Source organism: Ambystoma mexicanum, chromosome 9, assembly GCF_040938575.1.
Source record: "Ambystoma mexicanum isolate Mex_15411 chromosome 9, UKY_AmexF1_1, whole genome shotgun sequence".
In the NCBI taxonomy this organism is placed as follows: Eukaryota; Metazoa; Chordata; class Amphibia; order Caudata; family Ambystomatidae; genus Ambystoma; species Ambystoma mexicanum.
In genome coordinates, this window is record NC_090931.1 from 745457481 (window position 1) to 745485118 (window position 27638).

The 27638-nt window shown below is 47.5% G+C and overlaps 1 protein-coding gene across 1 annotated transcript in view; it reads right to left on the minus strand.

Moving 5' to 3' along the window:
- NEMP2 (nuclear envelope integral membrane protein 2) overlaps positions 1-27638 on the minus strand; it is a 185474-nt gene that overhangs the window by 62526 nt on the left and 95310 nt on the right. Inside the window, exon 7 of the mRNA XM_069615673.1 lies at positions 7659-7884. Within this exon, the coding sequence (XP_069471774.1) occupies positions 7659-7884 (226 nt within the window). The remainder of the gene's footprint in view (positions 1-7658; positions 7885-27638) is intronic.

Below are 27638 nucleotides of genomic sequence, written 5' to 3' on the forward strand. Positions count from 1 at the left end.
GACCACCACAAGATCGTCCCATAGTCCGCTGGCCTGACACCACTGGCTGTTGAGCCACTCTTGCATTGGGCGCATGCGCAGGCACGCGTGAGGTACCAAATAAATACACAACGCCATCATTCCTAGCAAGCGCATTGCTTTGCGTACCGTCGCCTCTCGACCGGCCACATATTGAGGGATCTGAAACAGCATGTTTTGGACCCTCTCGTTGGAGGGGAAGACGAGGCCGTCCTTTGTTTGAATTAGAGCCCCTAGGAATTGTTTGATCTGGCTGGGGTCTAGGCTGGACTTCTTTTCGTTGATGGAGAAGCCCAGCTGGAACAAAAGGTCTACAGTCTTTTGGGTATTGGAGAAGCATGTTTCGTAAGAATCCCCTGTTATGAGCCAGTCGTCGAGGTAAGGGTAAACTGGGATGGACAACCTGCGCAGGTTGGCCGCTGCCACTGCCAGTACCTTCGTGAATACCCCTGGTGCAGATGCTATGCCGAAGGGTAGCACTCTGAACTGGTAGTGTTTGCCCTCTATCATGAACCAGAGGTATTTTCTGTGCGCTGGCAACATTAAAATATGAAAGTATGCATCTTTCATGTCTAGTGTTGTCATGTAATCTCCTTGTGATAGCAGGTTGATCACTTCCTGTAAGGTCACCATATGAAACTTCTGGGGTTTGACAAACTTGTTTGCTGGGCGCAGATCTAATACAGGGCGCATGGTTAGATCCTTTTTGGGTACAAGGAAGTACACTGAATAAATACCTTCCGTTACCTGATATAGAGGCACAACCTCTATGGCTCCTTTTTCCAGCAGTTGTTGTTCTTGGAGAAGGATGGCAAGGTGTTCTGGTGTCATGCGTCGTCCCCTCGGGGGTCTGTATGTTGGGGAACCGTTGAATTCGATGCAGTATCCATGGGCTACGGTGGAAAGCACCCAGCGGTCTGACGTTATTCCCTCCCATGCTGGAAGAAAGGATGTTATCCGGCCCCCGACCGGTGTTGCATGGGAGGGGATGCGAATCTTCGCATCACTTAGTGTTGTTGGGGGCTTGGGAGCCTCTGGGGGTGGACCCCCGACCTCTGCCTTTGCCACGGCGCTGGCCTCTTTGGCTATACTGCCCACTATTGGTCTGGTAATTGGTGGCAGGGTACTGTTGCTGCTGATTCTGTTGTTGGCGTTGGCCACGAAAAAAGCGTTTGTTGCCATAGCCGCGTCTGGTAGTGGGCTTAGAGATCTGGTCAAGAGTTTTGATAGTATCAAACTCTTTTTTAGCCATCTCCAGAGCCTCATCCACCGCTTTCCCGAAGAGGTTTGAGTCTTCAATAGGTTTATTTATTAAAGACGCCTGTGTCTCCGGTTTGAACCCTGAGTTACGCAGCCATACATGGCGTTTTAGGAGTATTCCCTGAACCAGGGAACGTCCTGCTGTCTCTGCAGCATCCAGAGAGTTCTTCACAATGCTCTGGTTTCCCTGGATTCCTTCGCCAATAGTTGATAGCAGGCGTGTCCGTAGCGGTTCCGGCGCTTCTTCGGCGTCTTTGCGCAGTTTGGCCCACTGCGCGTCCGCGTAGCTAGCTAGCAAGGAATTGTTGTTCGCAATTCTTGCAGAAAAGGCAGCCGAGGATGTGACTCTCTTTCCAAGGGCATATAATCTCTTGCCCTCCTTGTCAGGTGGTGCCTCGATGGTGGACAGCGGCACCCCTGCCCTCTTCCTTGTATTAGTTACTACAAGGGAGTCAGGAATAGAATGTCCCCTGATGTACAGCGGGTCTGAGGGTGAAGGAGTGAAAAGTTTTTCAATTCTTGGATTAACTCCTCTGATTAGTGCGGGCGTGGATAGCGAAGGGATGATTCTTCTCTTCACTGAAGCGAGGAGGGGAATGGTGTGGCTGACCGGGGGTTTCTCCTTAATTACTCTTTCCACAAAGTCTATTTCAGGAGAGATCTCCCCAGTGTCCAGTTCGAAAGGTGCTGCTGCTCTGCGCAACAGGGCATTGAATGTTGGCTGATCGTCTATGGGAGACGTGTTCCTAACAGGTGAATTGTCAGGAGGATTTAGATTCAGGACATCAGTGTCCGAATATACTGATGGGGATTGCCAGGGATGTGAAGGCCCTTCTTCTGGATTTTCTCCGAAGCCTTCTCCTACCATGTCTGGGCTGTCTTCCAGACCTTCCTCCTGGTTCTGTCCCTCTTCATCGTCCACAAATTCATCCTCCTCCTCCAAGTATTGCTCCTCACCAGTGAGGTCATACACATTATGGAAATCTGAGGCTGTGTCCTGCTGGGAGGGGTTGAATAGTCTCGGATATTTAGCCCTGGGGTCCTCCTGAGGCCCTTCTCTTGGGAGTGGGAGAGTTCTGGGTCTTCATAAACCTCTCCATCCTCTCCATGCAGAGATGGAGCCTTTCCATGGTCTCATGGGGTACCCCTGAGTGGTCTAGCGGGGGAAAATTAGTGTTGTCCGCCTGAAAACGGCTGGACCTCTCCCATAACGTCGAGGAAAGTGTCCCGTCGCCGTCAGAAAAGCCTTCCGGTGTGCTGGGGGTCCCCCCCGACTGAAGGGGGTAGTCCCTGTCTTTCTTCGGGCCTTTTCAGCGTGTCTTTCGACCTTTGCGTAGCGCTCGACGTGTCTTTCAGTGTACGCTTCTGGGCGTCGGCTACAACGATCCTCGCCAAGCTCTCTGCAACTAGTTTGTCAGAGGAGGGCTGTGGTTTCGACGTTACGGGTGTCGATCGTTCTATGGCGGCGTGCGCTCTCTGCTGGTGCGCGCCGGCCGATGGTTTGGGGGCGGCGCCCTTATTTGCCGAAAGCCTAGTCGCTGGTCGCGGCTGCGGTTGGGAGAGGGGCTTCGAACCTGAACGGTCCGAGGAGGCCGCCGGTGGAACCTGCGTCTCCTTGGGCGCTGATGCTTTCTTCGTCTTTCCGAAGAAGAGCCGTGGGTTGTGCGCTTACGGGTGGTATCGTGTGCGTTAGTGTCGCCGGGGTGTTCATCCCCATAAGCAGGGCGTGAGCCGAGCCCATCAGGGCCGGGGACAGACGACGAAGAGCGCGAGCGCTCTTTAGAGGGGTCTACGACTTCCGTAGCGGAGGTCGTGTTATCACGTTCCTCGTCACTGTCGGTGGTAGCAGCGGCGGGTGAGGAATCGGCCTTCGACATAGCGTAGGCCGCCCACCTCTTGACCCTACGGTCTTTTAGAGTCTTTCGCTTAAGAAGCCGACAAGCCGTGCAACCCTCCTCCTTGTGATCGAGGGGCAAGCAGCGGTTACACCGTGAATGCTTGTCCTTCCAAGTGAACTTGCCCTTGCAACGCGGGCAAAACCTAAAGGGTTTCCTCTCCATAGCTGAGGCAGTAAATCTTGATAACGACCCCAAGGGAAAGGAAGGGGAAAGGGAACGGAATTCTCAGAAAGGAAACAGAGATGTCCCACGACCCCACTCTCCCTACTGTATTTGGCCTGCGAGGCCAGGCCACGTGTTCGGCAACGCCGAAGGATCTCCTCCGCTCGTCCCGTCCGTCAAAGATCTTGCTCGGCGGAGAAACAGCTTCACAACTGCGTCGAGGGAGGGATCTATGTGTTATATATTAATAAGAAAACAACCAAAGGTCGAGGAGATGAAATCTGCAATGTCTCTCGAGGAGCTCTGCATAAAGGCGACCAGTAGCTGGGCGGAAAAAAACAATCTGAGGGACCTCGACGCGTGAGGGATTGTGGGTACAACGCACGTCACTATAGGGATAGTGTTTCAGACACGCCTTGTCGACGTCCCCTTTTCGACTACGAAAAACAAAATGCAATACTCCGCAGTGACCACTGGATGCCGGACCTATGCACAGCATGTGATTCTAAGCAGATTAACAAACATCAGAAATATATATATACACATATATATAATCATAGCTGTTTGATTTATTGTTTTTTAGTTGCATTAAGTCATGCTCCTCTATGTATTGTTATACTCATGTGGCTATCTGTGAAGATTGTTTCTTATGACCCATGGTAAAATCAATGATGATTGATTCATTGTTCAGATAAAAACTTTATAGGTTATCTTGATAGGGGGAGCATTTTTTGTTACACAGTTCCATGCACCTGAGCCATTCACAATTTTACGGTACGAGTTTACATGAAGGCCTACATGAGAGTGCTTCCATAGCAGCAAACCTATTTTTGCAAACAATTTTTAAAAAAACAGAGTGACACAGAATTATCTACATAACAAGGCTCAGTCACTGACCCCCAATGTGTGCAGCAAGATGTCCGAATATAACTAGGTGCGCTGAGTCCTAAAAGAACAGTTGTGCACAGCATCTATCTTCCATGTATATACTAATGAAACGGTCTGTAGGCACCAAGAACAGGAAAATCTGTTTGGTATAACTGCGTTTTGACATCTTGCCTCTCGCTAATTTCACTAGACATTGTGGCACTGGTTTTTCATCGAAATGCCCATTTTGAAAAAACATGCGAGGAAGAGGAGTGCCATTTTCTATTCTCAAGCCCATTGTACGATCACCTTAGGAAAGGGGTCTGCAACCTTCGGCTCTCCAGATATTTTGGACTACATCTCCCATCAGCCCAGCTAGCACAGTCAATAGTGAGAAGGCATGGGATTTCTAATCCAAAACATCTGGAGAGCCAAAGGTTGCAGACTCCTGCCTTAGGCGCAGATGGCTTTAACAAATAAAACTGTTAGGGAACCAGATGAAGGAGAGCAGCTATGGGGCAATTCAAGGCTACTGGTTGATTCTTTGTGTTTGATGCGGTGACAACATTCTTGATAAAAGCATTTGCTTGTAAAAAGAAACTAGCAAGAGTTTAAGCAACTACCTTGTATGAATTGTAGAGCTTTTCTGCTTTTCTGAAAAATCATTAACAAACTAACTATGAATTGCACTATTTCAAATGAAATTACACAATGGCACTTACACTTGTTTTTTTTTTTAAATATGTATCGTTTGTATTTAGATGTATTTTCACATCTTTGGCATGAGCATCTAATTCATTGTGTAAAGATATTTTATAATTATTTTAATGCTTTTATAGAGTATGCCGAAATCCCCCCTATAATCTAAAAATCACAAATGATGATTTTGTTTAACTTTTTTATGTAACGATTTCTGTAACGCTTGAAATTGGGGTAATCAAATGTTCTACAGACATGGTTCTGGTGTCTTTCCGTTCCACATTTAGCCCAATTTAATGGTATGCTGCCCGAATCTATAATTCCTAAGGCGTTTGAAGTTTATTCACTGGAGTTCATTCACTGATGAAGTTGTGTTTAAGTGACAATTTTGTGTAACGGTTCAAATAAGTCCGATGGCATTCCGTTCCACATGCACCCAACTTTGATGGTATACTGTCCAAATCTACAATTCCTAAGGCGTTAGAAGTTTAACTGACATTAACTGATGAATATGTGTGATAACGCTTAGAATTGGGGTCACTGTATGCCCTAGAGATATGGGTTTGCTGTCATTCTGTCCCACATTTCTCCAACTTTGCTGGTATACTGTCCAACTTTCCAATTCCCTAAAGGGGAATGGGGGCGAACGAAGCAAGTCCTTGGTGGGGTATCCCTACAAGCGACCAAGCCGCAGAGTTTAACGCACAGCTGTCGCCAGCAGGGGGGCAAGCAAAGTAAGCCCCTAAGGGGGTTGAGCGCCAAACGCGCCAGGGTGGCGATGTCCCCCTAATAAAGTTAGAATTTAATTGAACTAGGTGAGTCAGTAACTTTTTGCAGTTATTTTTGCATGTTCTGTGTTTTTGACTGTTGTGCAACTATTTCAATGGGATTATACATCGAAGCGATTCATTTTATTTTTTTACATTTGTATAGCACACAAACAGCCCATGGGCATCTTGGCGCGGTTACTTGTAGGGAGGTACAGAATACATGTTTTACATTTTACATAAGTAGCACATTAATACATATTTTACATTGGTAGCACATTAATACAGTCATCTAGTTGCAGTTACAGTTGCAGGTCTATCAAGAGATGTGACGAGTAGTCCCCGGGGACTGTGGTGTTGATCAGGCGAACAGAGTGGTTTTTATGGCTTTGTGGAAGGCACTGAGTGAGGTTCGGCACGAAGCGTCATAGGAAGGGTGTTGCGGTGTAGGGAGGCAAGGTACTCTGGGTACAGTGAGCATGTTTGCATAGGGTGTCCTGGTTGGCCTTGTAGATGTGGCAGGGTGGATTCTTTGTGATAGATAGGCCGGTGCAGCGAGATGGATGCATTTATGGGTAAGAGTCAGGGCTTTGAATATAACCCTCTCCTTTATTGGGAGCCAATGTGCTGATTTTCTAGCATCCGAGATGTGTTCCCTTTTAGTGATACCTTGGGCTGCATGCAGAGCGCTGTTCAGGATTACTTGCAGTTTTTCTAGATTTTTTGTGGAGGTCCTTAGGAAGAGTATGTTACAGAAGTCCAACCTAGCTGGTGATAGCTCTGGCTATGTTACTGCAGTTCTCTTTGGAGAGAAAGGGCCTGGTAGCGTTAATGAGTTTTGCATGGTAGGCTGCAGTAGAGTCAATTGCATTGACTTGTCTCGTCATGGATAGGTTGGCGTCCAGATAGACTCCGAGGGTTTTCATTGTGTCAGATACTGGGATTTTGATGGAGTCAATGGTGAAGTGGCTGAATTGGGTGTCAAGATTTTTGAGAGTTTCAGTGGATCCTACCAGCAGAAGTTCTGTCTTGTCTCGAGTCGAGGCAGAGTCCGTTGATAGCCATCCACGTTTGGCTGGTGTTGTAAATGTTAAGAGTCGTGGAGTCTGTGTCATAGTTGCCTGTGAGCGTGAGGAGGGTCGGAGTATCGTCAGCGTAGTTGGTGTAGGAGATCCATGGCGTCAAGGATGAGAAAGAGGGGGCGTGTAAAGATGTTGTAGAGAGTAGGTGAGAGACAGGAGCCTTGGGGTACTCCACAGAGCATGATGGTGGGTGAGACCGAGGCTAGATTAGAGAAAACTTGCATGTTCCTACCTTGTAGGAAGGAGGTGATCCATGCAGTGGAGTCAGGGGAGAATTTGGCTGTGGAGGCGAGGTGGTGGCATAGGACATTATGTAAGGAGGAGGACCGGTTTACCTTGGTCTCTCGCATCGTCCACCTGTTTTTTGAGGTCAAGTAGAGCGGTCTCAGTTCCGTGCCTGGGGCGAAAGCCGAATTGTCCTAACCCTAGGAGTTTGTTTTCTTTTATGAAGTGTTGTACTTGCAGGTATGCTGCTTTATCCAATATCTTAAGTAAGAAATGGACGGTGGTGATGGGCCAGTAGTTATTGGGTAAGGTGGGGTCAAGTGTGTTATTTTTTAAAATATTTTTTAGGAGAGGTTGGACCCATGCTTCCTTGAGGCAAAAGGGGACGTTCCCAGTAGCGAAAGAAGCGTTGACAAGTGTTGTGTGGTATCATCCCGAAAATGTGTCATTTCAGCGGTTTCTGGAAACCTTTATACATTCTACGTAGCCAGGGCCAATGTTAAATATCTCAGTTTCGTAAATATTAATTGTACATACAACCTGAAGTAACAGGTTCACGCCCAAGGGAGATCCAACCTCAACTGTGCAATATTCCCAATTTCTTTTTTAAAGGGCCCACTTTGCAGCCTGTTTCTATCTTTTCAATGGTATTTCAACTATGATGAACATTATTTACTCACCTGCATATGTAATGGAACAGTTTAACCGGATAGTACAAGATTTTCGAAATAATTAAGGTTACAACCAGTCCATGTGCAACAGGCGTTATGGCCACACCCAAATAGATCAAGAGACAGCCTATGATCTGCAAAGTCCAGGTTAAGATGTCAATACTCTGCGGATTGGTTAGTGGCCCATGCTGGTAACACACTGCAAAGCTGAGAAGTCCAGTTGTTAGAAAATACCCTGTGAAAACATAAAAGTAAGTATAAGTGAATTGGAGATCTAACACTTGCCATGACTTAATCTGCTATCTTCTTCCATCATTCTTAATGAATAACTCCAAAGCATTTACCACTGGAGCAATATTCTTATATACTGTAATTTTAAAAGATGTATTCAGTTTGATACCTTTAGCATAATTCATTCAATAAGATCACATGCACGATAATTAATATTGCTAAAAAATTAAATGTCAACAGTTAAAATAACATCTTGCAATTTTCCATCTTTACGGGCTAAAGTCCTCCCATTTTGAGGAGAGCAAAAAACATGCAGCCTCAATACCACCTCAGTTCATTCAATTGTGACAATGCCCATAAGCCTCCTTCTTAGTAACCAGGTACGATGTACGTACTTTGCAGAAGCAAACATATGAAGTAAGCGCTCATAGGGTGGGTGGATGCCATCTAGAACATTCTTACAATTCCCCATCACTGTACATGGTAAAACCTCTGGAACATTCTTAAGAAGGGACCTTTTAATCTTCAGCTTTCCCACAGAGTTTCTCTTTGCCTTTACTTTAAAAGCTACGTTTGAGGATCTATCACACTCAATTGGGTTCTCCCAAAGGGATTTGGCATTCAGCTAACAATTGTTTCACATGTGTCGCCCAGCCACAGCTTTTAGCACATTCCAATTGTAAAAAACTCCTTAGGGCATCTCGATATATTATCAAGCTCGGAGAGGACCAAAGTCTAACCCAATATAATACAGGTTTGAGGGCAATCTGGTCGGCTATGGGCAGGATCTGGAGGGCCATTAGAACCAACCAGGTGGGGGCATTTTTAATTAATAAAAGTAAAATATATTCTCAATTGTAGATAATGATGATGTATTGACAAAGCCCCAGATCTCCCACCAATACAACGATGCTGTAAGTGCTTGTTTTTCAAACAATTCCAGAGCCTGGGAAATTGCCCCACAACCATGACTAGTAAAGAAGGAATAAACACCCCCACTATATTTACCCAAGTTAATCTGTGCTTTAAGAAGCTGTTCCGACCAACCACCCGATTCGTGGAATCTAGTTCCCAAAGAGTCAAAATGTTTCACTTGTTCCAGTTTTACATCATCAACCACTATTTTCAAAGGACAAGACTTCACAAACAGGGGTTTGAAAACCATGACTTTTTATTAACATTAAGTTTCAGCCAAAGCTGCCTTCTCTTTTGCTTAAAAATGTCGAGAGACACTTCCAACCCCATTGAAGATGTTGCAAGAATCACAGCCTCATCTGCGTAAAATAGAGTTGGCCATCTCTTTGATGCGATTCTAGGGGTGTCCCAGGCACTCTCCTCCAATGCATCCACTATGCCCTGAATATAAATAGAAGAAAAGAGGAGTGGTGCCATGACACACCCCCCCCTTCAGCACAGCACAGGGCTTAGATTGTTCCCCTTTCACCCCATAACGGACTGATACTTGTGTCTCAGAGTACAGCAATTTGATAGATTCCACTAATGGTGATAGAGCATTACGTTCTCTCAAAACCTGCCACAGGGTTTCTCTTGAGACCATATTAAAGGCAGTTTTTAAGTCTAGGAAAATAGCATACAGCTTTATCCCAGCTTGAGCATCACCGATTACCCTGAAGTCATCTGCCCGATTTGGTAGTTGGGTCAAGATGAATTTTGCAAATGTCTTCCCAACACTACCCAACAATGATATATGGCAGTCGTTTTTGGGGGAATCTCTCCCCCATTTCTTATAGATTGACACTATTATAGCGTACCTCCAAGTCTTTGGGATGGCACCGGAGCAGATAACAGCATTCAAAATCCTACTCAGAATAGGAGCCCATATCTCCATTTCATTTCTGTAGAAGTCCAAAGGTATCAGATCAGGACCGGCTGCCTTACTAAGTGTGTGTGTAATCAATGCAGCTACCTCCTCTATTGAGATTTGCCAGGAGATAGGATATCCAAGTCCCCCTCAGAGACATTCCCCAGTGATCCTTCTGTTATTTTATATATACTGCTGGAAAGTCTACGTCTAATGCAAAAGAAACAGTGTGGAGTGCTCATGCAAAACAAAGAGACATGCAGCCAAACACGGAAGTCAAATAAATGAAACATACACATATATACGCAGTGCGCAATTCAATCATGTATTATAATGTATGTGGAAAGGGGTCCCAAAATTAAGCTCATCATTCTGATACAGCAATTCAAATTAAACACATACAAGCACCAAAGTTTTTAAAACATTTTCTTATTGCTATGAATCTTGAAGCCCAGTCTTTCCAGGTTTGCAATTTTTCTTTTCTTCTCTTATTGCCACTAGGCACCTGTGATCATTTCCAAAGGCACAGTATTGCTTTTTGCTTCAATCATTGCAAAGTGAATAAGAAGGACATTTAGGTAATGGGGAAAGTAACAACAGAAATATATAATTACGCCACCAAAAACCTTAAGCTGCCTGCCTCGGTTAGAATGGGTGTGATGGCACCAATTTTGATGTGGTTCCAAAAAAGAGCTAAAGCTACAAATATGCATGCAGGTGGAGTGGCAGCCGAGCATTATAGTTTCGGCATAAAAGTGGTACACTGAAACGGCATGTTGCTCGGGTGTATCTATGCGTATCACTGAGAAATCTCAAGACATATAAAGATTTTAAGAAGAATATCACCTGACAGTGTATTGTTTATGGGATTCAAAATGTAATTTCCACTTGTGCCACAAGTATTGGCAATCCTAACTGTTTTGGCTTTTGTGTAGGCTTGGGAAAGGCAATGATCAGTATTAACTGGCTTTCATTGGAAGCAGCTGCAAAATGGTGCCCGTACCTTGGCACATAATAGCAGTGCCGGACAAATGCCTATACACAAGCCAAAACGGTTGGCTTTTTCAATGCTCGTTGTTAACAGGACTTCAGTGAAAGACATGCATAGTGCTTATAAATGGAGTGGCTGAAGGCAGACCGGTTTGTGATATTTATTACATGTGAGAAACCAAAGGGTGTCTCATGTACTAGTCCCCAGGGATCTCTCTCTCAGGTGGCCAGGGCACGGCCATCGCCTTTGGATCCACACCCTGGGGGTGGACAAGTGCGGGAGGATCACCTGGGTGAGGGGTATTCAGGGTGTGGGGGAAGAGGCAACCAATGGTGAGACGCGGTATTCCCCCCTTTCCTATACACCTGACCCATGCTATTTTATAGGATTCTCTGTTGTGCCAACTCCCCTCCTTACACAAACACTGGGCCGACAAAGAGGACGACTGAGAGTAAAGAGGCTAACCTTTACATATCGCATTGGACATGTCCTACTAATCAGGTCAGGCAAATTCAGGCACTTGACTTTAAGTGCATACATCTGATACCAATTAGCTGTCCTCACATGGATAAAAGGCGTAACAGAGACACACTCTGAACAAGGTGGAACACGAGCAGGAGCCGAACTTCCGGGGCGAAGGCAATCCTATTGGAGCAGAGCGACAGACGAAAGCAAAGGGTAGAGAACCCCAGGAGTTCGCTGCAGGAGGCTGTTGCCTCCAAAAGGCAGCAAAAGACACGTGGAGAAGGCCAAGTCTCAGACAAGAAGACTGCATTGTGTTTCAAGGACGCCAGCAACCCTCCCGGGTGAACGGCTGAGTTGGGGAGGCAAGGCCAAGCCTGTGGTATTAACTTTGACTCGTAAATTAAGAACTGCAAGAAATGCACACAACCAGTGAGTTGGCAAGCGGCATGAAAGACGGGTGTGTGTGAAAGAATAATTGAAGTTGCAACAGTATATTGCACAATTTAAGGCTGCACGAGTGTGGATGAGACGCGAAGAAAGGCAGACCTGTGATGAACTTTGAATTCCTGATAGCTGTGAAACCAGCGATACCGAGTAGCAGAGTGGTCACTCTAAAGTCTCAGTGAAAGGTGAAATGTTTTTGTTTGATAAAGTGAATGAACTATAAGAAGCAAAGTGATCAAAATTAACCCCGGGAAAAAAGGGGAAGAAAAAAGGTGAACGTTGAACCTTTGTGCTTATGACATCGAAGTACCCAGAACAAGAGCCCCTCGATGCCTGCGGGCTGTGTGAGCGCTTTATAAATGTAAAATATAAAAAAAAAAAAAAGACACACTGGGGCAAATAACACAAGAGTGTGAGCTGAAGGGAAAGTTGAAGTGGCCCTGCGGAGGTCTATAGTAAAAGCCACGCACATTCTAAAGTCTTTGACATCAGGGAAAAGGTCCGAGCCCGACTGGGGGAGACCCATGTGAACTTTTGCTTCAAAAGGTCCGAGCCCGACTGAGGGAGACCGGCGTAAACCTTTTGTTGAACTGTGTTTTGAAAGCTGGAAAGAGACTTTAATGTGGAAGACCAGGCAGTCCTCGAACCACGTTTTGAACTGCCTTTGTTTTTAGAACATGAGCCACAGTGTGTCATCCTGTCTACGGGGACCTCCTTACTCTGTGCTGTCTAACGTGGGGAAGAGAGCTGACTCAGCTACATTTATTCTTTATATTCTAACACTGATTTTCCTTTGCATACATATTCTCCTTTACACACTTTGTGTACAAGAGATAGGGCGGGCATTGGGACTGTTTAATTTATTATTTGACTGTAGAGACTACTCCCATCCAAGCTATAGGGCAAAGTAGGAGTTTTTCCAAACCCAGAAACTTTAATAAAGGTTTTACAAATTGTACCTTTTGTGTCAGTGTCATACTTGTGATACCATGCGCCCCTTACATACAGCAGGAGCACATTTACAGCTCAAGTTAAGTCATTAACTCTTAGACGACTGCTTTGAAAAAACACTGACAGGCATTTCAAGCACAAAGTGTGTTGGTAAAGCATGATAAAGCTAGCTGAAAGAGAACCCAGGAGGAGGTGTTTGGGGTGGGGAGGGGGAAGAAGTGGGTGAGACTGGTCATAGGGATTAACATGGCCAGGGGTAGTCAATGGGTGAGTAAATAACCAAACACCCCCCACAAGAATTGTGTACCTCCACATATACCATTTCTCACTAGCTCTAGTCTAATTCAATAGTTTTGGCTTATAAATGCACCAGACAATCATAAAATGCTCATTGGTGCTTCATGACATTTCCACCCCACTCTCCTGCTATTTTTCCCCGTCCCTCCTCCCCTCCCTCACCAGGTCAGGCATGCCCAGAGTTCCCAACAGCCTTCTAGAAACTGTGCCACTTGCTGTGGCTTGTACGCTTGTGTGGGAAAGTCTAAGCCATATTCCAGGATGGGGGTCCAGAGCTCCATAATTTGGTGTACCACTCCTTCTTTGGCTGCTGTGACTTTTTCGGCCTCCAAAATGTCCCATATTTTCGACCACCACCGTGGGATGAGCGGGCCCTCTGCGGCTTTCCAGGCACTGGAAATTGTGATCCTTGCCATAAAGAGGAGGCGAGTAATTAGCTTGGTTGTTGCCCTTCTATCTTGGGTAGTTCTCTGGGACTGGCACCACTAGCAATATCACTGTGGGTTCCAATGGGAGTTGGACCTTGGCTATAGCCCCAATTGTTGATACCACTTCTCCCCAGAAAGTCTGGACCCTTGGGCATTCCCACCACATATGAAAATATGTCCATTGTGCCCCGAATTTCCGCCAACAAGATGGGTCCAGAGATCTCCTGAGCTTATGCAGCCTAATCTGGAGGGTAGTACCAGCGATAAGTCAGTTTAAAGGTACATTCCTTGTTTGTCACACATTTCGAGCAGGAGTAATTTTGTGACCAAAGTTCCACCCATGCCTGGTCCTCCACGGGACGTCCCAGGTCTGCCTCCCACTGTGTCATAACTGGGCCGAAGCGTCCACATGTCCACCTGCAGAAGTCTGTATAATTTGGATATGCCCCCCCCAGGATTGCACTCTAGTAGGGTAAATTCAATGGACCCCAATTCTCGATCAATGGACCCCAATTCTCGAGTCGTCCTTTGTCGGACCAGCGGACGGATTATCCAGTGCCTGATTTGGGCGTATCTATATCTTTCCATTTATGTTAGAGCAAACCTCCCCTTACAGCCTGCAAAAGTTAGGGGCGGCCTGTTCTCGAATAGCTGGGAGATGTTGTGCAGGCCTCCTTGTGACCATTGTTTTTTTTCCACAGTAATTGCAATTTGTTTTTATTTTTTAATTAGTTTTCCACAACTTTTTCTTTTACACATTGGTTGTAAAACAGTTTCAAACTCCCTCCCGCCCACCCTATGATGTAGAATGCCAGGTACGCCGATGGATATAATTTTCAATGTACATTATTTTGATATTCTAGGGAAACAAAGTTCCATTCCTTTTGTAGCCATTCGTAGGTTGAGGGTGGCGTCCTTTTCCAATACGAGCCAAGCTGCTAGAACAAGTATCATAGAGCCCCTTTTCTGTGGCATTGTGAGGCTTCTCAGGCCAGGTTCCCACATCCCTGCCATCCAGACCCTTGCCTTAAGTTGCTCAGAACCTCTACCCATCTTGCCCGCCTGCTCTTTTACCCCTTTTCAAAACTTGCATCACCGGACAGCTCCACCAAATGTGTTTCCAGTCCCCCTTCCCTGCGCACCCCCTCAAGCATTTGTCAGATGCATTCAGGAACATTGCATGGAGCCTTTCTAGCATGTAGTGCCATTGGAGTAGCACTTTTTGCCACATCTCTCTCACTTGTATGGATTGCATTAGCTTAGGGACAATTCCCCAAATGTTCTCCCATTGCTTCCTGATAATCGCCTCACCCAGTGTCTTTTCCCATTTCCCCATGTAGTTCCACCTGATCTCCTGAACACCTCCCTCTGGGTATTTAGGAATCTATAAAGGCTTGAGACCAGCTTACCCAAACCCTTGTTTGTCATTAGGTAAAGCTCAAAAGGTGTTTGTTGTCTCGTGGCTGCCTGACTTATGTGTGGAGACAAGAAATAATGCTTGAGTTGAGTATACCTGAACATGTCTTTACTGTTCAGGCCCAGGGTCTGTTTACATTCTTGGAATGTCGTTCCGTTTTGCCACTGGTCATCTTACATCCTGCGTTTGCCCACTTTTTAAATGTTATTATGACCATCCCTGGTTGGAACTCTGGATTCTCGAACATAGGAAGAAAGGGGAAGGGCTGAGTCGACAGGGCCCCCCCTCTTAATCGCTGCTTCCTTTCCCCCACGCCCACCAACATCACCTCACTGATCTTAATGTTCAGATGCCTGTGTTGTCCATTTAGCCATAGTGGTTCCGGAAGTGGGGTCCCAGCCACATATGCGAGTTGGAGTGTCCGCTACCCATTCTTTCACTACCCGTAGCTGAGCCGCTTCGTAATACCTGCAGAAATGGTGGCGTGATAAGCCTCCCTGATTTCTTGGCGCCGTCAGCGTTGGCATTGCAACTCTTGGTGGTTTGTGTTTCCATTTGCATGTCTTGATATCTTTATTCAGAGATTTGAAAAACGCTTTTGGAATTCGAACTAGGTAGGGCCTGAAAGTAGTACAACAATTTTGGTAGAACCACCATTTTAGTTGCTACCATTCGCCCCCACCAGGATGTCATTAGTGAGTTACTTCTCCTAATGTCTGTTTTAATCTTTTCCAGCAGGGTCAGGACATTTGCTTTGTACATCAAGTTCAATGATGGTGTTAATGTTACCCCTAGAGAGGTTATACCCGATTTTGCCAATTGCAAATTTTGGGTTAGTGTCACTATTGTATCGTGTTTTGCCGATACAATAAGTTTAGTACCTCAGTCTTTTGTCTATTGATCTTGAGACCGGAAATTTCCCTGAATATTTCCAGTTCTTTCATGAGTGCTGGTAGGGAGTGTTCTGGGGTTGTTAGTGCCACCAGTATGTCATCTGCGAAAGCCACGGTTTTGTGCTCCTGTCCCTCCATCATTATGCCCTTTTACCCACCACCCGCTTCTCGGATCTTGGCCAAAGTGGCTCCAGAAAGATTGCATATGATCGTGGGCACCCTTGTTTCGTTCCCCTCACCAGGGTTACCGGACCGAGACTATTCCATTGAGGGATACCCGCAACAGAGGTGATCTGTAGTTGGCCCTAATCATTTGGAGGAAATTCTGTCCAAACCCCATTCGTTCCATAGTGCGGAATAGTTGTGTCCACTCCACCCTGTTGAACACTTCCTTAACATGAAGCCAGATTGATCTGGTGCTATGAGTGATGGGAGTAAGTGCGAGATCCTCTCGGCAAGTATCTTTGTATATAGCTTTGCATCTAGGTTTATTAGGGATATTGGGGGATATGAACCCGGAAGATCCACATTTTTACCCTGTTTGGGGAAGACTACCGTATTGCCTAATACATCGATCGGGTAATGTTGCCTCGTGCTTTAAATGTATTATATAGCTGTGTTAATCCATGGGCCAGAACACCTTGAAATATTCAGTAAAACAGTCCGGGTAACCGTCTGGTCCAGGTGCTTTATTTCTCGGTAGTTTTTTTTTACTGCTTTCTTCACTTCTTCCACCATTATGTTTCCCTCTAGGGATTCGTTTTCGTCCTCCGAGATCCGGGGGAGGGTGAGGTTGTCAAGATATTTGTCCTGCCTATCCTTTTTAGGGTTATCAGAAGTGTATAGCGTTTGGTAACACTCCCTTAGGATCTCGCCCAATGTCTTTGTCCTTTGGCTTAACTGTCCCTCTTTGTCCTGGAGTTTCATTACTGTTCTATTCCTCTCCCTTGATTAAAGAGTTTATCTGCCCTGTTTGCCATTATGTAATACCAATGTTTCCGGTATAGGAGTGTTTTTTCTGCCTTCTTAGTGCGCAGGGCACTCAACTGACCCTGAATGTGTCTCAGTGCTAACCACAGTTTTTTGCTTGGTTTCTTAGAAATCTCTCCTTGAATCTTTCAGCTTCCCTTTCAGTTCCTCCCCCCACCTGCATTTCTGTTTGCCCTTGTCTGCTTTTCACACTATTGAGTCTCTCCTTAGCACTGCTTTGAATGCATCCAAGACTGTTCCTACCAGTGTTTCTCGCGCGTCGTTGTCCGTGAAATATTTGCCTATCTTTCCCCTAATAAAGTCTACCACCACCTGGTCTTGTAACAGGGTGCGGTCCGCTAGGGAGAGTGACCCTCGATACATCTCCTTCACTTTGCCCACCGACCCCGTGGCTGCCCAGATGTAGTCTATTCTAGATTACAAGGTGTGGACATGGGAGTAGTGTGTGAATCCTTGTGCTTGACCCCCGGTCTCCCTCCATATGTCATGCAGTGTTAACATCTTCATTTTTTGTTTCAGTGCCTTACATGGGCCCACAATCCCCGAGTGCGTGGTGTTGCTTCTGTGTAGTTGTGAGTCCCAAGCTAGGTTGAAGTCCCCCGTTAGGACCACCTCGCCTGTGGCAAAACCTTCTAGTCGTGAGAGTGCCCCCCTCAGAAACTCGTCTTGCCCCAGATTAGGGGCATGTATCGTGGCTAGCGCTATCTTTCGGTCTCCATATGTAGTATTAAAAAAAGAGGTATCGACCTTCCCCATCGGCTAGGGTCCCCTGCACCTGTATTCCCAATCGTCCTGTATCGCTATCAGCATCCCCGCCCTTTTCTCCCCTGCATTCACTTGCTAAGCCTGTGAAAACCCCCTTTCAAATCTTCAAGTGTCTTTTGTCGGCTTCCCTGATGCGAGTCTCTTGATACATTATAATGTCCGCCTTCATCCTCCTAGTCAGCTGTTCAATTTGCTTCCTCTTTATTGGGGTATTTAGCCCCCTCACAGTGTATGTAAGTATTGTTAATGGTGCCATCCTATCTTCCTAGAGTTTGTGTCGCTTTTAATTCCAGAGTCCTGGTTCTACATTTCCCCCTCTATCCCCTTGCTAAGCTCCCCCTTCTTCCCTCCGAACCCCAACTTCTCCCAACTTTATTTCCTCCCCAACCCCCCTTCCCAACTCCGAAGAGGGCCCAGGTTCCTATGACTGCTCGAACGTGATGTCCGTCGCGCCTGGCCCTCTGTCATCCCAGAGATTTCATAGTGGAGACTACTAAACCCCACTGTTTGATATATTGACCGTCTCCCATCCTGCCCCCTTTGGGCCACCTACCCTTGTAACGGTTACATTCTTTGAACCCTCACTGAGGTGTACCTTATGTCACCATACCCCTTCTTACTTGACCGCCTTGTATTTTAGTGTTCTCAGTCTCCAGCTTCCACACCCTTTAATTTCCTCTTGTGCGTCCTGCCGGAGCTTACAACCTTCTTCCATTCCCACGGTTTCCTGCAGGATCTGTCTACTCTACGTTGACTCTTGCTTGCCCCTTGGCCATCTCCTTGTAGATTCAGAATGAGCTCTACCTGCTCTCATGGAAATTCTATGCTGTGTTCTTTCCCACGTGAATAGCAGACCAAAGGGGAAAGTCCATTTGTACCTTACTAGCTTTGACGTCAGGAATTCCACTATGGGGCCCATCTGTCTTCTCTTTTGCAAAGTGACCTGCGCTATATTCTGGTAGAGTTGCACCTCCTCTCTGTTAATTCGAACCTGGCCTGCCAGCCTCGCCTTCTACAAGATTTTTCTTTTTGTTTGCAAGAGGTGACCGCCACCAGAACATCTCAGGGCCGTGCCCCAGGTTCTCCCGTTCTGCGTGGGCCTAATCTATATATCCTATCAATCTGAACACCAGGTGTTGAGTCAACCGCTTGAACCTCTACAAAGAGTTGTTGGCCCGTGCTTTTCAAGTCCTTGCCTTCGACTTTTTCAGATAGATTCTTGATTCTGACATTGGACCTGCGTGACTGATTTTTAAGGTCCTCGGATTGTATCTCCAAATTATGCGTTGGACACGTGAGATGTTCCAAAGTCTCATCGGTTTTTCTCGAGTCCTCTTCCAACTCCTCGGTGGCCCTTTCCACTGTGTCCGTCCTTTCTTTCTTCCAGTTTGTACAGGAACTGAAATTGGATGTGGCCAGTCTGTTTTATTTCTATTTTCAAAGATTCAAATTGCGTTTTGAAGGAGGCCATAAATTGGTCCTGGAACTCCTTAAACCAGTTCTGCATATCTTCTTTGCGCATTGCCATGGTTGCTTCTGAACTGGCATCCTTGTGTTTCGGGCTCTGATTGCTTCCTACGCTTCTTGAATTGTGTTAAACTCGAGGACTGTTTTGCCAGGGGTGAATGTTGAGTCATTGCTGCTGCCGATTTCCCCCTCGTCTTTGACATGAGGCTATTAGGCTTTTGGCGTCCTCAATTCCGTGGGTGTCCTCTCGCTGCTAGCACCCCCTTGCTCTTAGCTTATTCTCTGTAGGGTCCGTCTTACGTGCGGGTTCGAGTCCTTACAAGGTTTGAGCTCCCCTCCAGTTCCCAGTCTCCTCTTTGGTGGCACCTTCTCCTCCTGAAGCTATTGCCTATGTGTTGTTGCCTCTTGTCGCAGGTGTCTGTTAATTATGCTCTCTGCTATTTAGCCTGCCAGGCTATAGTTCTCTTTGTTGGTCTCTAGTTAGCGGCCGGCTGTGACCTTCTTACATTGGGAGATGTGCTGTGTGTAGGGGCGGGGGTGCGTTGCTTCTCACCTGTGTCTGCTGGTGGTTTTCCTCCCCTGGCGTGCCTTTGCTCGAGAGCCCACGCCTCCGCTGCTGTAGATATATTCCCCACTGGCTTCTACTTGAGTTTCGCTATGCCAGTGATCCATTTCTCTGATGTCCCCTCGGTATGCCTTGAGTATGTGCGGGGGACCGCACCTTCCCTGTGAGGACTAAGCTCCCCGCTACGTTCTATTCGAGTTTGTCCTCCTTGGCGTGTAGTCCGTTTTAGCTGCTGTTACCTCGTTGTTTGCGGCGATCGGTTCCAGGTCTGCTTATTCCTATTGTGCCTGGTCTTCAACGGCCTCCACTGTTGTCTCCCTGGCATGCCGTATATACAAGCAGGAGTCTGCACCTCCTCTGTGAGGGAGGTTCGCTTTCCCTGTCACTTCCTTGTTTCGTGCCAGACGCACTGCCGGGTGTTTGGTTGGCGCTGCTCTCCTGATGCCCCAGCTCCCGTTAGTGTAGTTACGCCGGCGTTGCTGAACCTACCACCCGTTGCTCACTTCCTTATGCTGCGCTGGCCCGTCCTTCACGACGGGCTGCGCAGTTTTTTCCCTGCTTCGGTCACATCGTTCCTGTGGCTTTTGCTGGTGCGGTTCTATTGGCTGGGGGTCTTCCTTGCTTTTCTGGGATGGTTGCGGGGTGTATCCGTTGCTAAAGTTAACCCTTCCATTTGCACTCCTGTGGGGAGAGGCTATCGGTGACGTCTTCTTCCCACGGCGGACTCTTTGATCTCCGTGACCATCTTCTCAAGTCTGCGGGCTGAAGGCCTGGGGAAAAGTCTGGTTTGTGGAGGATTGGGGTGCGTGGGCCCAGCCCACCCGCAATTCCTGCCCTTTTTATCACCCAGTCCCATGTTCTTATTGTTGCCTTCGTGAATGACAGGATCCCGGTCCCGGAATTTTCACGCTAGTGTGGAGATATATGGCAGGGAGCGGAGGGGCAGTGGGAGTCTGGACTGCTCTAGTTCTACCCATTTTGGAGGGTCGAATTCGACTGTGCGCAGGCTTTTGCTTGACCCATCGCAGGACCACTTTGATTCACAATTACTCGTTCTCTTCTTGATATACCCTTTTTCTCACTTTCGCTTTTGCCACTTCTCAGCTGGATTCCTTACAGAGACCTTCGATTGAGCGCACACATGGTACAGGCCCATCTGTCTAAGGTATTGTATCTTGCTTTTAAAGTTCAATCACCCATGAGCAGTTCAACTTTGCTTGCGTCTCTTATCACACGCGTTTTAACAATGTCCGTTCCAGCGCTTGCCATACAATGTTGCTGCTTGCAACCTTGGCTTCAACACAGACCAGTCTTGTGTCAGTCTCCCCAACTCACCAGTGCGATGCTGCAAATGCATTGGAGGGACAGAGTGTCCTTGTCCTGTAGTCCTTTTATCATGTGTGTTCTGTGTTATTTTCTGCGCAGGAGTCCATGTGGGACTCCTGGCAGTGCAGCTCTTCCTCTTTTTGGTTTGGTGAACAGATCCTTGGGATACCCTTATGGCACCCATGAGTGGGGGGACAACCTTGTACCCCTAGTGTATGTTTTTGGGCACCTGTGTTTGGCCCACAGAGCAGGGTATGGGCTGTAGGCAGTTCCATGCTGAATTTGACAGGTGCTCCGAGTATCCTCCATTTTGGGATACCCAGGCCCTGCAATTGGAATCAGTTGATTCCTGATAGGAGGCCCCTGTGGCTTCTTGCTTACCTGTTACCTTGTTTTCCCAAAGTCCGGGGAAGCCCGGACTCTGTCCATTCCCATGACTGGCTGTTGGGTGGAAGTTCCATATATGGTATTGTGAGGAAGTCCAGGCCAGATTGGCTGGAGCCTTCCCAATGACAGTATGTTGTTGGTACGCCCATGGGGTGGGACCTGGGTGAATGGAGTGTGTGACCAATATGCACTGGGTGTATGGTTTCTAGTGTGCGACACAATGAAGGAGACAGCCCTGCCCGAAACTGATATGAATGCAGTGTGGAGCGCTGAAAGGCTGAGTGCTTGTCCGAATCTACATTCCGTGTTGTGAGTGTCTGAATGGAAGTGAATGGCCTGAATGCACTGCGAGCCTGATTGGCTGCCTGCCTGCCTGAATGCCCTCCTGAATGATTAGTTGCCCGAGTGTGACCCAGCAGAGTGAATGAGAGACCGAACAGTATATCTGGGGACATCTCACTGATGGAAATCATTCAGAATCTGGAGTCGAAACTTGATGCTTACCTTGAAGCCCAGCTAGAAGAAGAAGAATCTGGAGTCGAAACTTGATGCTTACCTTGAAGCCCAGCTAGAAGAAGAAGGTCCTGCTGGTGCGTTCCTTCAACGCAATCCGAAAGCTGTCATGTCTCCAAGAACTAATCCAAGAGAGGATCGGGCTAGGAGACCTCTTCCCGAGCTACAAGGGACCATCATGCATCAGCTAACCTTCACCAAGGCTCCCTGACATTGAAGTCCATCGCCGTCGACGACCATCGACCGGAGCTGAAACACTTCATTGCCTAAGATATTTGAAACAAGGACTCCTTGGCTCATCACTGTCGTCCACTTTGTCCCGCTGGAGAAAGTCAAGGTTGCCGCTGAACCAATGAGAGTCCGCCGGTGGGTATCCAGCCACCCAAAGTCCTCAAAGATGCCGATGACGATCCGGAAGCCAGCCGGGGTCGCGTCCCGATCGCCCACGACCTGACACCCTTGCTGGGCCTACGTTCTTCGCTGAATGTTTGCGACAAACTATCGTCGTCGAGTTGCACTGCATGCCTCATCTTCACAGGGCGTCCACGACCGAACGTCAACGAGCACTGCAAAGACCGAAGCGGCTGCTTCTAGAACATTGTTCACCCATTTCTTTGTGGAATCCCGACGATCCGTGGCTCCTGCCTTAAACAGAGTTCACTCAAGAATGATCCGTCGACGACCCGTCGTCGAACTCTGCTAAACCAGGTACATTGGGGTAGTAGAACATAAGACTCTGCTAAACAATATATGGACTGGGCTTGTCAATATACTTTATTTACAGGTTTCCCAGGTGGGGTGATCCTCACACAGAATTGGTTCTTAGTAGCTAAAGTTCTATTCTGCCATTTGTTTTAACCCGACTTGTTTTCCTCCCAAGTCTATGGTTGGTACCTCTTTATTTCTGTTGCCTGGGTCTACTTCATGATGCTGTAACACTGGTGAAAAAAAACCTTGGAAGCAATGCGACCCATTCATGAGATCTGCTTGGCTTTCCGCCTCTCTAGATCTGCCTCCAGGTCTTTAAAAAGCTGTTGGAAGTTAGCAGCATATATCTGCTTTGGTCGAGACGAGATTTGAACCCCCAAACAGCCTAATGCTGTGGTTTCCCACATGGTAGAACTGCAGGGGCGGAGGGCATTCATTTCCCCTTACATCAAGCCCACCCCCATTGCCCAATATTTGTGGCAGTTGATCACGAACCTTGCGGCATGCTTGAAGGCGTCTACTAGGGATTTCTGCAGGGATAACTGGACATTTGTGAGGGTTAGCATTACATTGTCAGCATATAATGACAGCTCATAATGTTTCTGGCCCACTGTTATACCTTCGATAGCTTGGTTTTTCCAGTGATATAACGTTTTATTTTGCAATATAAAGAAATAAGATACAACAACAACCAGTTAAATGACCAGAAACAGAGTATAACAAAATCATGCAGCTTGGTTTTTTCTGATGCGTTTGGCAAAGGGCTCCATGATTAAGGCAAAGATTAGTGGAGACAGGGGGCACCCCTGTCCTGTACCACATGTAAACTGTATGGGGCCTGTCTGTCTCTGATTTACCCATAGGGATTTTCTGGGTGAGCCATAATTGGCCAGGATCATTTTTTTAGAAAGCCTCCAAGGTCAATTTCATGAAGACCTGGTCAACCTTTAGTGGCGTCCAACACCAAGAGAGCCACCTGGTAGAGACCGGTCTTCACTATTTGGACCAGGTTTAGGGCACGGCGGATGTTATCTCCTGTGGTTCTCCCCAGAATAAATCTGGTCTGATCTGCATTGATTATTTTGGGCAGAATAGCAGTCAACCGATTGACCAATATTTGCATCAATGTTTAATAACGACATTGGCCTGTAAGAGGCACAGTCTCTGGGGTCTCTTCCTGGTTTCAGCAACAGAATGGTTGACGATTCTTCCATGGACACCGTTACCCTTTTGGTTTTTTGAAAGTGTTAAAGAGTTTGGTTAGGGGATTCAGGAGTAACTGGAATATTTTGTAAAAATTAGGTGTAAAGCCATCAAGGCTGGGGGCTCTTCCTTTTAGAGATTTGATTACTGTATCTGCCTCTTCTGTCGTGATTGGTAAGTCTATGGCCTCTTTATCTGCGTCATTGAGGTGGGGGAGGGTTTGCGAGAGATGGAGTGAGGCCGGCATAGTTTCTTTTAGGTGGCATTCCGCCAGCTGTAGTTTGGCGTCCTCCGCATACTATGCCTTGAGAGACCCTTAGCCCTAGTATTGTGTTTCAGTGTTTTATTTTTGCCAGCTTTCTGACCAGGAATGAATTTGTTTTATTACCTTCAGGATGTCCTGATTAGGGCCTGGACAATTTCCTCTGTGAAGTGCGCTTCTAGTTAATTACAGACTATTTGGAGCGTTTTGTGTGCCTTCAGGGACCATTTCTGTTAATGCCTAAACTCTGCTTCTACAATCACATTCTCCAGCTGTGCTTTTGTCCCTGATCGCCTCTTATTGTAGGCCGCCGCGGGGGCCATCAGTTCCCCCCTAATGACCGCCTTCATGGCTTCCCACACTGTTGCTACCGATGTGGGCCCCTCATCGTAGTCCTAGAAGTAGTTCCTGATGGCTTTCGCAATAGAATCTCGAAGGGCCATATCATTGAGGATTGGGTCATCCAATCTCTATGGGGGCCTGGATGATGGGGGGGGGGGGCTGGATCATGGACCCAGACTGTCAGCTGAAATGGAGCATGATCTGACAGTGCTCTCGCTCCTATGGTTATTTTGTCCATTCGAGGCACCAGTTGGGGGGTTGCCAAGTGCAGGTCAATACGGGACGAGGTGCGATGTATGTGTGAAAAGTAAGAATAGACCCGTTCCCCAGCCTGTAGCAAACACCAAATGTCTATCACCCCTAGGGTTTTAAACAAGTGTAGCAACCCCACTGCAATCCTGAAGTCTTTTGGCATAGGCAGGTTGGTTTTATCAACGTTAGGATCGGTACCCCATTTAAGTCCCCCCCTAACACCACTTGGCCTTCTACAAAAGGGAGCCAGTTCTGATTCCAGCTCTTGTAAAAATGTTTCTCGTCTATCATTTGGGGCATATACAGCTATTAGGGAGTAGAGTTGTCCGGATAGCATACATTTCACCCCACCTCCCAGGCCGTGCTGAGTTTCTAATTCGACATACGGGACACCTCTCACAAGCAGGATTGCAGTGCCACCTTTTTTCACTAGATGCCAGAAATTGCTTCAGAAAGTGTTTGCTTCGCATTCTGGCAAAGTCTTGGGGGGCCAGGTGGGTCTCTTGCACAAATGAAACAGAGCTCTTCAGGCCGACAAGTCTCTGCAGGATGGACTTCCGCTTGGTCGGCGAGTTGAAGCCCTAGACGTTGAATGTCACAAATCCCAGTTTTCGGTGGGGGGGTGAGTGTTGGTTATGATTCCAGGTCCTCCTCTGCATTGAGGAGGCAGAGGTGGGTGTTAACTGCCATCTGGCACAGCTGTCTCTTCGCGCCACGGGTAACTATGAACCAAAACTGAACCAGTGCCAACAGTGTACTAACAAAATTGGGCCATATGCCCAGATTACCAGCGAGCGACTCCGCTCGAATGGTCCGGCTAAGTCTATGATGGCCCAGACCATCCATATGCTGAGGCTGTTTTAGGTCGGTCCGTCTGTGGTTGCCTTGTGAGTAGCACTTGCCAGGGTAGAAGCTGGGCCAGGGATTATTTGCGCTTCGGAAGAGCTCTGGGTTTTTGTGCCGTTGACCACAGAGTACGTTGGAGTTTGGGCTCTTCTCCCTTCAGTGGCGTGGACTGTCGCAGGGGGAATCTTTGTTTGCCGTGGGTCGGGTACCCACCCATAGGACTTCCGCCTCCTCGAGAGAGCCGTTTGTCTTCATGTTTCCCGCTACGGTGAATTGGAGCGTTGCTGGGAAGATCCATCGGCAGCAGATTTTCTTGTCTTGGCGGATGGCAGTCAGGGGTCCGAGGGCGCTGCTATTCTGTACTGTAGATATCGCCAGGTCTTGGTAAAGCTGGAGGGATACTTCTTGGTAGACAATTTCCATTTGCGTTCGGGCCGCAGCCACAATGTCTTGCTTGGTGGTGAAAGAATGCACTTGCGTAGTCACATCTGCCAGGGGGTCAGAGGAGGGCCTCCCACGCCCCTGCAGCCAATGCGTACGGCCCAGCAGCAGAGTGGCTTGTTCATGGTGTGGCAGCAGCATTTGTAAGTCATTGCCAATGTATTCACCCAGGGCCTAGATCCAGGATGGAACCCATTTAATGCAAAGAACAAGTTACTTTCTTACCTGGTAACGTTCTTTCGATGGGATGGTCCGACGACGTATTCCATATCTATGACAGGTAATCACCACAGCTGTGCTGCTTCGGAAACTTTTTTCGGCGTCTGCGTCCTGCGTCGATGACGTCGATGCGCCGTCGTCGAGGACCTCCTCCAACGTTCGACGTCATCCGATGTGATAAGTAGGACGCACGACGCCCATAGCCTCAGTTGTAGTTTTTTCCCCCAGAACGTGTGACATTAGTCAACTGCCAGTCAGACACAAAGCCTTGCGGAACGTAAGCTGCAATCGCAAAAGAAATTCTGCAGCGGGGAAGGTAGGGAGGGAGCGATATGGAATACGTTGTCGGACCATCCCATCGAAAGAACGTTACCAGATAAGAAAGTAACTTGTTCTTCGAGGGGATTGGGTCCTCCGACGTATTCCATATCTATGACAGACTCCCAAAGCAGTACCAGAGCAAGGAGGAGGGAAAGAATTTAGAGTCAAAATTTAGAATTGCCAATCAAATAGCAGAGCAAAGGACCGCCTTGCCAAAGGCCAGATCCTGTCCTCGGATGGAATCGAGGGAATAGTGACGTACAAATATATGTACTGAAGCCCAGTGGCTGCATCACAGATGTTGCGAATAGGAACACCCCTCTCCAGGGCAATAGATGCAGCCATACCCCTGGTAGAATGGGCCCGCAAGCCAGCCGGTGGGTCCTTACCCGCCAAGCGGTAACACTCCGAGATAGCCAAAATAATCCAGCGAGACAAAGTCTGTTTCGTCACAGCTTGTCCCAAACGCTTTCCAGCGTAACCAATAAAGAGTTGATCATCCACTCTGACCAGGGACATGCGTGAAACATAAAAGCTTAAAGCTCTCCTAGGATCAAGCCTATGGAACCTCTCCTCTTCCTTACCAGGATGCGGAGGAGGATAGAATGCTGGAAGAACAACCTTCTGGGCCAAATGAAATTCCGTCACTACCTTCGGAAGAAAAGAAGGACGAACTCTAAGGACAACCCTGTCCTTATGGAAAACAGTGAAGGGTGGCTTAACTGAAAGTGCCTGTAACTCACTCACTCTGCGAGCGGAAGTAACCGCAACTAAAAACACAGTTTTCAGAGTCAACAGCCTCAAAGGGCAAGAATGTAAAGGCTCAAACGGAGCACCCGTTAGAAACCTGAAAACAAGGTTCAAATCCCAACCGGGCACCAGGAAAGGTGACGGAGGGAACACATTAGTGAGCCCTTTCAGAAACTGTGAAATCAAAGGGATTTTAAAGTAGGAACACTCTTCAGACGAGCGCTTAAAGATGGACAGCCCCGCCAGGTAACCTTTAATGGTACCCACTTGCAAGCCCCTGTGGGCCAAAGAAAGTAAAAAGGACAGAACCATGGGGATGTCACATGCAAAAGGTTCCACATTCTGAACTCTGCACCAGTCGCAGAACTTACGCCAACGGTACAGAGACTTTGTTGCTGGCCGTCGGGCCGAGAGCAACACCTCCATCACGTCTTCAGGGAGGTCCCAATCCTTATACCTCAACCTTTCAGAAGCCAAGCGTGAAGGTCGAGGGATCTGACCTCCGGATGGAGAACCTGACCCCCCCTCCCGTGAGAGCAGATCGTCTCGGTAGGGAAGACGACGTGGAGGGCAGATGGACAAGTCGAGAAGGTCCGGGTACCACGTCCTCCGAGCCCACGCCGGAGCAATGAGGATCATCCGGGAACCAAACTTCCGTAACCTCCGCAGCACTTGCAGGATGACGGGGACTGG